This window comes from Vombatus ursinus, unplaced genomic scaffold (genome assembly GCF_900497805.2).
Source record: "Vombatus ursinus unplaced genomic scaffold, bare-nosed wombat genome assembly UNPS02014818.1, whole genome shotgun sequence".
Taxonomy (NCBI): Eukaryota; Metazoa; Chordata; class Mammalia; order Diprotodontia; family Vombatidae; genus Vombatus; species Vombatus ursinus.
The window spans coordinates 61,734,502-61,746,622 of record NW_020954596.1 but is presented as its reverse complement, the minus strand read 5'-3'; the positions used below and the strand labels follow the sequence as shown (position 1 = coordinate 61,746,622).

The following is a 12,121-nucleotide window of genomic DNA, read 5'->3' as shown; positions in this document are numbered from 1 at the left end:
CTCCGCCGGAAGGAACTGAGGGCGTGGGCGCACGCAGCAGCCCTTAGGCTAAAGTTAGTTAGCAGCTATGCTTTCTGCTGGGCCATTAGAAACCGCGGCGCGGTGCTTAGGGATCGGAGTCAGTCTTGCCCCACCTCCTTGTCCTTGGCTCCTCCCTCCTGCCCGCGTTTTCGTTCTCCCGTTTGTCTAGTGAAATAGCTGCTTCGGGCTCGGGTGGAGTTGGCGCGCGAGGGACCGGGCTGGAGCTCGGGCGGGAGGGGGGGCCGGGTGAGCCACGCGCCGCGTCCTAGCGAGAGCCACGTGCCGCTGCCGTAGCGAAGGAAGCCGGGGTGCGAGGGAAGCGCCCGGAGGCGAAGACCAAGGGCTGGGCGAGGGGGAGGAGGGGAAGCGGGTTCACGCGGGGCCGCGGCCCCTTCCACATCCACGTGCTTTTTGGCGGTGTTATGGAGCTGGAGGAGAGCGGCATCCGCGAGGAGTGCGGCGTGTTTGGCTGCATCGCGTCGGGAGAGTGGCCCACGCAACTGGATGTGCCCCATGTGATCACGCTGGGGCTCGTGGGACTTCAGCACCGGTAAGCACACACGTGGAGGCTGGGGGCCCACCTTGGACTTGGGGAAACGTTCATGAGGCTGGTGGCTGGGGTGGGGGTGCAACGGCTCAAACCGTCCAACCCATCTCCGGGCGGGGCTCTTGGCCTCCCCCCTCTCCCTTTGGCAGGGCTCCTTGTACCCCCACCTCGGGGGAGAAAAAAGGGAGTGGAAAGGAACGCCGAGCCCCTGAGCTGGGACAGCGTGGACCACCACGTGCGCGAAACCCCTCTACGTCCACAGCGCGCAGATGTCAATGCCGCGTTCAGTTGTGGGGGTGTGGGGGTGACGCGGGGACTGCAACTTCCTCGTTCCCTCTTTGGGTCCGAACTTGCACCCAGTACCTCTCACGACCTTAGGGCACAGGTTGTCCTTCCTAATCTCCAAACCACTGGAGCGGTTCTCGTGATCCAGTCCTGTGGGATTTGGAAGCATCCCTTGTCACTCTGAAGTGTGCGCCTTGGGGTTCCAAGTGGTGGAAACTTTGGACACCAACGTTCAGGGGAACGTAGTTGGGGCATTTGATAATTAGAGACTTGAAAAGAAATGCGAGGAGCAATCTAGCACCTAACTTTAATAAACAGAAGACTAGTTTAATAGACAGTTGATCAATTTGAGAATAAGTGCTTGAGTTTAAATGTTAGTTGTTGATCAGATGTTTAGGATTAACTGGAAAAAAATTAGTTTATAATCTACCTACTAGTTAGGTAAATCTCGCTTTTTACCTTATGTAAGGAATATATGTGCATATAGGTATATATACACATATTTACATATGTATACATATATATAGCTAAAAGCAATTGATAAGAGACCGTAGTAACTTTTCTGATCTCGTCCACCTGGCTTCTTTTAAATTCCAGCTAAAATCCCACCTTCTATGATAAGCCTTTACTGATAGCCCTTAATGCTGGAGCCTTCGCTCTTGATTATCTGCAATTTAATTTGTCTGTCTCTTGTTTACCGTAAGTTGTTTGCATGTTGTCTTCCCCATTAGTCTGAGCTCCCTGAGGCAGTCAGGGATTTTTAAGTTTTCTTTGTAGTTTCTGCACTTAACCCTGTGCATGGCACACAATAGGAGTTTAATACATGCTTTAGTGACTAACTGTTCTTGTAGTCAGGAGACTTGGGTTTGAATCTTGCCTAAAGCATTTAATCTTTCTGCACAAGTGTCTTAGACTCAGAGCTTCAGTTTATCTTGTATGTAAAATGGAGGTAATATTTGTACTATTAAGCCCACAGACTTGTAATGAACAAATTGCTTTGATATTTAAGCTATTTTTACTTGTCTCACCACCTGATTTATCCTGAGTGTTAAAAATGGTTAATGCAGATTTTCCTTTTGAGTTAGAAGAAATGAGACATTATCTTTTTAAAAAAAAATTGCATAATTTCTTTAAGGCAACATGACAATAATAGCTTACTTGCAAAGATTTTACTTTTATAATTTATTACTTGCAAATTTTTGGCATTACTTGTACAAATTAACCTAAAACAGATTAGTCATTCCTTTCTGTCTCTTCCCTTTTGTGCCAACATTTTTTGGGACTAGAGGTAGTTGAAAAAGGTCAGATCCTTTCTGTTGCTTGCTGCTGAGTGAACAACGAATTGAACTGAGTGTACTCCTTCTCCTTCAGAAAGGCACATATATGCTTTACTAGACTCAGTATGAATAACTATCTTTGACTAATCCTTGACTTGGTTCTAAGGTCAACTATCTTTTACTTTACTGACTACTACTATCTGCCACCAGGCTCGCCATCTACTGGAAAAAGAAAACATATTAAAGATCCTTTTCTTGAGTTTTGTGTTCTGAGTGCAGGGCTATGAGTTGACCTTGAATTTCTAATTTTGCTGGTGAATTTTAGCCTTGTGGCTAAAACTGGATAAAATTCCTCTCCCTCCTCCCAAAATGGTCATTTCAGAAGGGAAGAGATTTAGTTAAAAGCTGTATATTTTCTCTTCACTTTCCCCAAATTGATATTAATTGGCAATGTTGGGAGGGGACACCTATTAAATCCTTGGGAGGGGACACCTATTAAATCCTATTGTCATAATCACTAAATGGATCTGTCGATCTATGGTTACTGCTTATGTTTGGCTTATAAGAGCATTTTGGGGAGACTTGATACTTTGGGCAGTTAACAAGAATGTTGTATGAAAAGACAAAGCTTTACTTTTGAACTTCATGTTCTGTACCTGTGTAAACAAAGGTAAAATCAGCTGCACAAGCTTGCTCCCTTCCTCCCCACACTTCATTACTGGCTCCATAAATGTACCGAGGAGTAAGTAGTAAAATTACTTTTAAGAATAAATCTGTGTGCACTAATTGTTTAATTACATGTACTGTTCCTTGGAAAGGCTTGGTCAGAAGTGGTTTGATAGCTTCAGCTTATTACAAAACCTTATATTCAGCTATTGGCTTTTGTGGCGGGAAAAAAAAAGAAAAAACCAAACCAAAACCTCCTTGTCAAATGGAGAAAGATGTAAAACCAACAGGAAATAAAAATTTGATTCCATTATATGCTGGCCTAGAACAAGATGAAACTGAATTTAAAAGTTGGAACCTGTTAGATTCAGACTACATGTTATTGTTAGCAGAGACTGTTGTGTCAGAAGCTAACAATTTTCGGAAGTCAGCCATTTCTGGGGTGAATAAATGGAAATAAATTGATTCTTTATGAATTCCCAAGTGAAAATAGGGAACCATGAACTTGCTAAGCCATGTTAACCTGACCTAACAAGGGTATTTAGAGGAGTGGTGGTCGCTCTTTTGGAGAACTGATTCTGATTGGACTAGAGATTTAACTTCCTCAGTTCTAATAAGGTACATTCAGAAACCCAGACCTTTTAGCACTCCACTCACTTTACCAGTGAGGCCCATATGTGTCAACAGGGGCTAGAGACAGTTGGATTTTTGTGTCTTTCTGTAAAGTTAGACAAGTCCCTGTTGGATTGTTCTGAAGGTTCTTTTCATTTCGTTATCTGTGGTATAAAACTTTAAAGGTTCGACTGCCTATTTCCTTTGTAAAATATGGAAACTGAAGGGCAAAATTACCAAAGCTTTCATGGTAATATACTTGGTTCTGTCTTTCATTTCTTATTTTGGGCATGTTCTAGGCAGGTGACCTCAGGAACTCTGTCCCTGAATTTGAAACCTCACTATTCAGGGAGAGCTCCAGAATTTCTAGTAGTAATAAAGAAACTTCATATAAAAGCAAATCAAGTTTGCTCTTGGTTACTTAATCCATGGTAGGACCATTTATTGGCACTTATTTTTAGCAAACATTCTGTCCACTTGCAGATTTGTTGGGTAGTTTGGCTTCTTGTCAAAGGAAGCTTTAGACTAATATTTTACAACATAAAAAAGATGTCCTTTTTCCTGACAGGGTTATATTTTTTAAATAGTACTATAGAACATCCTCTTATATAATGGGGTGCAAAGAGATTTGTGAACAAAATAGATTTACCTCCCCCACTCCTTCCAAGTTTTTTGCCAAACATATCAGACCAAATATTTCAGAATAAAATACTGCCTCATTTTTTGGAGGCTTAACTGTTTAAGACACTTAGGAATGCCGCCTCTTACATGAAGACTTTCCTGAAGCCCCTGTTACTGCCTTGTACCCCAAATTACCTTGTATTTATTTATTTTGTGTTTACTTACGTGTGTAACATGTAAATCTCTCCCAGTAGAATTTAAGCTCCTTTTTTAGGGCAGGGATTGTTTGAGTTCTGTCTTTGTGTCCCTAGCACCTGGTACAAAGTTTTGTACAGGTACTTACTGAATGTTTCCCAATTCATTCTATAAAAGGAGTCATCAGATTTCACAGATATGTTTAGTATAAGATGGTTTTAGATTCAGCAACTAAGTTAGTGGATTTATTTACTGAAGTTTAGAATCTCCACCCCTTGAGGAAGAGGGAATTCTACTGTTCAGGACACAAAGCAGTTCCTAGCTGTTTCCAACCACCATGGATCCTCAGGTTAGGGAATCACAGTTTAGAAACAACTGCATTGGTATTAATTTAATTACCATAAGTAACTCTGTATATTAGGCCTGAGCCCCCCAAAATCAATCTTTAATTGAGCAGCAACTTTTAAATTATGCAATTCACTATTACAGAATCTCAATTGGAAGGAAACTTAAGAGTCCATCTGTTCCCAACTCTGCCTACACAGGAATCTCCTCTATAGCATCTCCATAAGTATCATCTAGCCTCTCCATGAAGAATTCCATTGAGGAGAAATATATTACCCCTAGAGAAATCACTTTCTCTTTGCAGATAGTCTGAGTGTTAGGACTGCTTTCTTTAAGTTAAGCCTAAATCTGCCTCTGTAGTTTTTACTTATCCATCATAGTTCTGCCCTCTGTGACCAAATGAACAAGTCTAATCCTTCTACATCTTAAACTTTAAATACTTGGAAGGCAGTTGTGATATCCTATCTAAGTTTTTTCTTCTCTAAGCTAAACATCTCCAATTCAACAAATCTTCAGATGACATGGTCTCTAGGCCTCCTTACTATCCTGATCACTCTCATCTGCAGATGCTCCAGCTTGTCAATATCCTTCATGAAATATGGTGCCCAGAATTGAACATAGTATTCCAGAAATGGTTTAATAGGACCAAAATATACTTGAGGAAGGGCATCTTCCTTATTTTAGAAATTGTAGCTTTAAGTACAGTATCAGATCTCTGTTCTTTAGGCTATGACTCTCACTGATATCTGATAAGTAATGGACAACCATGGGAAGACTGACAAAAATTTGGCAGTCTGATGAACTAATTATGCACAAAAATCATCTTCCATGTGATGAAAATTCAGGAAACCTACCTGACTGGCAGACCTTGGCAGGTCGATAAGCTCTGTTTCCTGTCTGCTGAGATTGTCTGTAGAGTCTTTTTGTTCGGTTCTACTTTGGTGAAACTGATGCATAATGGTGTCGGAAGCACTCCTTTTTAGAGGCAGAGGGACCAGTTCTAGAGGCAGAACATAGCATATTTACTTCAAGGGCATGTGAGATCTAGAATCATGAAATGGTAGAATCATCTAATCTACAAGTGTCAAATTCATGGCCATGTGAAACCTGCAAAACTTTGTGCTGCCAAATCAGATTAAAATGTAATTGGGAAATGTTTAACAAAACAAATAAAAATACAGCATAGATAATATTAATTGTGGTTTTCTGAGTCAAATGTTTCTATTTGAGTTTGACACCCTTGATCTAATCCAATCTCCTCACGTTGGTAGGTGATTGGTTCCTGGGGCCTGGGAATTTAATTAATTTGTTAGAGGTTACACAGCTGGTAAGTGGCAGAGCTGTGATTTGAACCCAGTCCCAGGAAAAGTTCATAGAGCTGGTGCCCTCTTGATAAATGTTATGATAGATAAATAACATAAATAAATGTTATGCCCTGACCTTTGTTCATTATATTAGAAAGCAAGAGGCTTAGAGCACTACTAGATTTAGGGGTAGGCCTGAGAAAGAGTTGTTTGTGTGTTTTTGGAAAGCTTATAACAGTCATTTGAGATGTGTCTCATGTAGTGGATTGAGGACCATTGTAGTAGAGAAATGATGTTAGATTCAAAAAGATCCGAGTTAAAGTTCTACATGTATTACATAGCTGATGTGTGACTCTGGACACGTCTCCTAACTTCTCAACAACCATCTAACAGTATATGGCTTATAAATTGTCCCACAGTTAATGATCTCTCTTGGTAGAAGGAGTTTTACTTACCCAGAATTCCAGTAACCATTGAAGCCATAGGTTTGAACAAAAAAACAAATCCTAATGTTTATATATAGCTCTTTAAGGTTAAGCAGGTGCTTTACTTGTAACCATTATAGTATGTAAGTGTGATGGCAAATTTTAAATATTTATATATCTTAAACTGATGATCTCTGTAATAAAAAGAATTTTTGTTCTAGAAACTACCTATTTTAATACCTTTTGTTATACTTCAAAATCTTTTTAACTCAAAAACGTTGCAAGCTTGCTATTTCTGATTCTTTTAATTTATTAAAATATACTTATTTTAATTTCTGCGTAGGCCTTTAATGGTTTGATATTGCAGGAAAGGTAGTACAGAGACCAGAGGAGGTTTGTGCTGCTGCCCAGTCCAGTTTGAATAACTTATTATGGAGGAGAGGAATCCTTGTGGAGAAGGGGCCCTCTTTCCTCATCATCCCAGCAACAACTGCTAACCACCTGCCACCAACAGGCAGAAAGGCCTAGGGGCCCTCAGAGTGGTAGCACTTATTGGATCACCATTGCTGCTTCTAGCTCCTGATACTTCAAAGAAATATCATCTGACATCTCCTACCTTTGAGGACATTTGTCTCTGGGGGTACAGTTATCCCTAGGTGGATCTTTCATGGCACTCCCTACACTTTGCCTTCCAGTTTGGCTCCTGGCAGTTATGTCCAGAGACAGATTCAAGGGAAGTGAGTGAGTATGGATATATGGTTGATTAAATGTGCCTTTTGGAATGATTTTTGAATAATTCTATATTATGGATTATGATCTTGCTTCCCTATTTCATTAAATAATTGTATTCTGTTTTTTTGTTTGTTTTTTTATTAGTGATGCAGTGAGGGTTAAGTGACTTGCCCAGGGTCACACAGCTAGTGAGAGTCAAGTATTTGGTCAGAAGCCGGATTTGAACTCAGGTCCTCCTGACTTCAGGGCCAGTGCTCTATCCACTGTGCCACCTAACCGCCCCATAAGGTTTATTTATTTATTTATTTTTGGCTAGGCAGTGGGGGTAAGCGATTTGCCCAGGGTCAGACAGCTAGTAATTGTCAAATGTCTGAGGCCAAATTAAACTCAGGTCCTCCTGACTCCAGGACCAGTGTTCTATCCACTTCACCATCTAGGAGCCCCAAGAATTGTATTCTTTTAAGTACATTGTGATAAATAACCAATTATAGAAAGAAACACCTCGGAAGGACCTGCAGATAAACCTTATTTTTAACTCAGTGTGTTCCTGGTAAAGTTATGTAAATATATTTCAGTAGGTTCATCAATATTGGCACTTGTCATCAATATTGGTACTTCTCCTAACAATCATCTATTTCTTATGCCATGTGGCTTTTGCCCATAAATCATCCACAGAAGACTTACCAAATATTCCACAGTTACTGTAGCTCTTTTAACATTCCACAGGAACAAAACTTGCTATAGAACTGGCTTATCTTCATTTTCTACTAGTACATTCTTGGATAATAACCTTCGTATCATTTCTTACATGCAAGTTATTGATAATGTTTTACAATCTACCATTGCCCTTCAGTTCACTCAGAATTTTCATTCTTTGAACATTGAAGTGTTCCAGGTTTCACAGCCATATAATAATGCAAGAAGACTGCTGGTTTTAAAGACCTATTTCTGTGTGGTTGGAAAGCAGCTTCTTCTTTTTTTTTTTTTTTTTAAAGCTTGGAACAGTTATCCAAATGCAACCCTACCCACTTTCACTCTCCTACTTACTTTTGGGCCCAGCTTACTGCTCATCTGCACTGAATACCCAAGTTTTATGTACTGGTGGATTAGCTCAATGATTTGGCCATCCAACTGCATGTTATAGATCATTTCTTTTTTCCGTTTTGTTTTTCTTCTTTGGATTGATAGAATATTTTCTTTTGTGTGCTTTAATCTTTTTTTTTTTTTTTAAGAAATCTTGTAATATTCTGGGGTTCAAAATTCCACATCACGTCATCCATAGAAGAAAGATAATTTCTTTGTCATTTGTAGGAAAACCTTGAGTTTGCTCATCACATGGTCATTTCATGCCTTTCTTAATACGGCTCTTTGGCTAACATTCTGAGGTAAGAGGTTACCTACCTGTTGAGTGGAGGTGATTCAGTGCTCTCTCAGTCTGTGCCGGAAGGCTGCGAGCTGTGGCATATCACACCAAGATGAAAAGGCTTCAGTTTAGGGACTGATGAATGACAGCATAGACTTTGTTTCAGGGCAACCTGGCTCACCTTCAGTAGCCTTGATTGTAGGGAGACAATGTTTTTTGGCTACAGCATCCCTTGAAATCAAGTTGTGAAGAGAGTGTGATCTCTGACAGTGGTGAATTACTCACAAAGACAAAATTACAGATCCTTTTGAAGTATTGATATTGATAATCAGGGTTCTTAAACAAAATTGCTTCCTTGGATGTATCTTTCAAGGAGTTGCATGATGTAGCATGCACCTTGGAAAACAACTTGTAGGGATGCTTAAGGATATATTTTGTTATTTAGTGTAAAATAATTTGTTGTAATCCATAAAAACAGGAAATAGTCTTTCTGCCTTTAAACTGATTGAAAATGTAATCTCTTATGTTCACTCCATATAACCTCCCGATCTCCTTTTGTGGGGGGACTGATGGTATATAAATAGTGAACATTTATATCTAACACTAAAGGTTTTTTGAATCTCACAACATCCCTGTGAAAATGCTGAGAAGCAGCAGAGCATAATAGAGAGCTGGCTGGAGGACTCCAATAGGACCTAGGTTCAAGTCCCATTTCTGGCTGACGTAGTCACTTACAAAGTTTATTGGGTTAAGAGGCTAAGGCTCAGTTGAAAAGCAAGTGTGGATTTGCTATTTAGAGAGAGGTTTCTTTACATTCTAATTAGAGAGATTTGTTTTTGGTCACATAGCTAATCATAAGAAGGATTTTAATCCAGAGCTTTCCTGGTTTAGTCCAGCACACTTAAAAAAAGTTATTTTTCTAAAACTTAACAAGCGTATATTTTCTCACCCTTCTACCTTTTCTCATTCTTACTGAAAAAATTAAGAAAAATAAAATTTGTAACATAATGTATAATTAAGCAAACTATTGGCTAAGACCTAAAATGTATGTTCATTCTGCATCTTGAGTCTGTCACTTCTCTATCAAGAGGTGGATAGCATACTTCCTTATATGTTATGTGAAATCGTGGTTGGTTATTACATTTCTTAAGTCTTTCAAAGCTATTTATATTTGTTTACAAGGTTGTCCTTTAAGTTCTTCTGATTCTATTAACTGTATTAATTAATAAAAGTCTAATCAGATTTTTCTGAAACCATCCCTTTTGCCATTTCTTACTGCATAAGAGTATGCCATAATTTGTTCAGCCATTTCCTAGATAATGGGCACCCTCTTATTTTCCAGTTCTTTGCTATTACAAGAAAGAGCTGCTATCACTACTTTTGTACAAATGGGTCTGTTTCCTTTCTTTGACCCCTTAGGGGATACAGACTTAATAGTGGCTTTGACTAGCACTCTTTGTGCTACCCTAAGGATTACTATGATTAAACTGAGGATACTTTTATTTTTTCCCCCAGTCAGTCAGTAAGCATATCCTAGTCCAGGAGTGGAGAACCTGTGGCCTGGAGGCCACATGTGGCTTTCTAGGTCCTTGAGTGGGGCCTTTTGACTGAGTCCAAGTTTTACGGAACAAATCCTTTTATTGGGGATTTTTTCTGTGAAGTTTGGATTCAGTCAGAGGGTTGCACTTGAGAACCTAGAGGGCTATATATGGCTTCCAGGCCACAGGTTTCCCCACCTCTGTAAATGACTGAATGTTAGTCATTTAATGTCTTAGTGCTCTTTCAGATACCTTGAAAATCTTTTTTAAATGATGCTTATTTAAAATGGTGTACTGTACAGTTAATCAGTGTGCAGTTGTTCTTCTCCAGACTCAGTTTCTTATAGGCTATTTCCAATTCCTACGTGACACATCAAAGATTCAAAATATGGTGACTTTGTTGTCATCAATGAAGTAAACAAATAGTTATAGAAGTGCTTGCAAGTCTATTCTATTTTTCTTCTAGTTGAATTTATGCATGCTTTTGGAATGATATGGCTTAATTGGAGCTCATGCCAAGCTTTTTGCAGATTTTTCTCCTCTTTGATGTTTTGTGAAGCTGAGCTGTTCTACATCTTCTTGCAAAGCATTTTAAATGCTTTATTGAATAGATTTTTCTCTTTTTATACAATATTCATTTCCTGATCTACTCTCCTTATTACAAAGAAAAAGTTAAAACCAGCTTCCACCATTCTTGGAAGATGCTGAATTAGGATCCACAGGAGTCCCCAAAAGTCTTTTTCTTCTGATTTCTCTTGATTTTGATTGTTCATTGATAATGTTTTGACCTGTCAAGATAGTCAACTTGATTTGCGTGTGTGTGTGTGGTGGGGGGGGTGGTCATCGTTGTCATTGTCTATCATTGTGATGGTGATGGTAGAGTGTAATGCTTAGTGTTTGCCACGTCCAGTGCCTTCTGACTTCACAAAGAAGTATTCCTATTTCAGGTGCCAGGTTTCTGCATAATTTCATGCCATTGTCCTTCCTTTTTTTAACACCTAATATATTTTATACCATCCTTGCCTGTGTCCATTTTTGCATTGATGTACCTGTAGATCAAGACTTATATTGACATGGTTTGTAGGGTCTTGTTATTTTTTTCTGTTAAAGTAGGTCGAGTAAGGAAGGCATTCCTTGGAAGATGTATTTCTCAAGAGTAGTAGTGTAGTAGCTTATGAAAACTGTAACAACTGTGTGACTTGTTCTGAATCAACAGTGTAGTATTGTAAAATAGTGCTATAAGTTGATAATGGGATAGCAACACTGTACTAAAGGATAGTATTAAGTAAACTTAAATACTTTTAAGTTAAACTATTCTTAGTTTAGCAATCTGTATTCTATTTAAAGGTCCACTGGCTGGAGAACAGATGGCATATAGGACACTACAATTGGTCTAGATCTGTTTCATACAAGATCTTGATTTCAGGGGAAAAGACCTGTCACAAATATCTGTTGCCATTTAACATTCGGATGTTTGGCTGTTGGGTCTCCATTCATTACAATGCAGCTGTTGCCCTACTGTTGTCTCTCTCTAAACCTGTCGATCTTTCCCCTGTCCTGAAGGAGTGTTATGTTATAGAGTTTTATACTCAAGGAATTAGTGGATACCTAGTATTTGCTGTTGTGAGGATGAACTCTTATGTTCCAGTTTTTTTTTTCTTTTAGATTAGCAAATCTAGTATGCTTTGCTAGCTTGTGATTTTTCTTCAGATCTTTGTGATTTCATATCATCCTAGTGTCTTCTCATTTTAATTCCAATTATGTTGATGTTGATAACAAAGTTGATGGTGTGCATCTTAGAGAAAATTATTTGTCTTCTGGATCTGGAAAAATTCTCATTATAGACATTACTCATTATTAGTGAATATTTCTCAGCAGTAGCCATTGCTTTTCACCAAGTCTGGAAGCAGTATATTTAGTCTAATTTTTCAAGGACTTGAATAAGTATCTTAAAAGACAAAAACATTGAAAACTGCTATGTTTGAATTTAAAATATATACTAAAAACTTGGTATTTGTAAAGGTCTTACCATCTTCATATGCTTTTCTCTTGTTCAAAGATCCTGTATGTGTGGCATGACCTTCAACTGATTCTTCAAAAAAAGCAGGGTGGGGAAAGGGAAGAGAGAGAAATAAGTGACTTATGACAGGCCATCCAGAATACTTTCTCTTCAAGCTTACTTTTCAATGA

The 12,121-nt window shown here is 39.0% G+C and overlaps 1 protein-coding gene across 1 annotated transcript in view; it reads left to right on the top strand.

The window, feature by feature from the left end:
• Nucleotides 1–376: 376 nt before the first annotated feature.
• Nucleotides 377–12,121, top strand: part of PPAT (phosphoribosyl pyrophosphate amidotransferase) — a 46,912-nt gene continuing 35,167 nt past the window's right edge. The window contains exon 1 of the mRNA XM_027836481.1: nucleotides 377–571. Coding sequence (XP_027692282.1) covers nucleotides 444–571 — 128 coding nt within the window. The 5' untranslated portion in view covers nucleotides 377–443. The remainder of the gene's footprint in view (nucleotides 572–12,121) is intronic.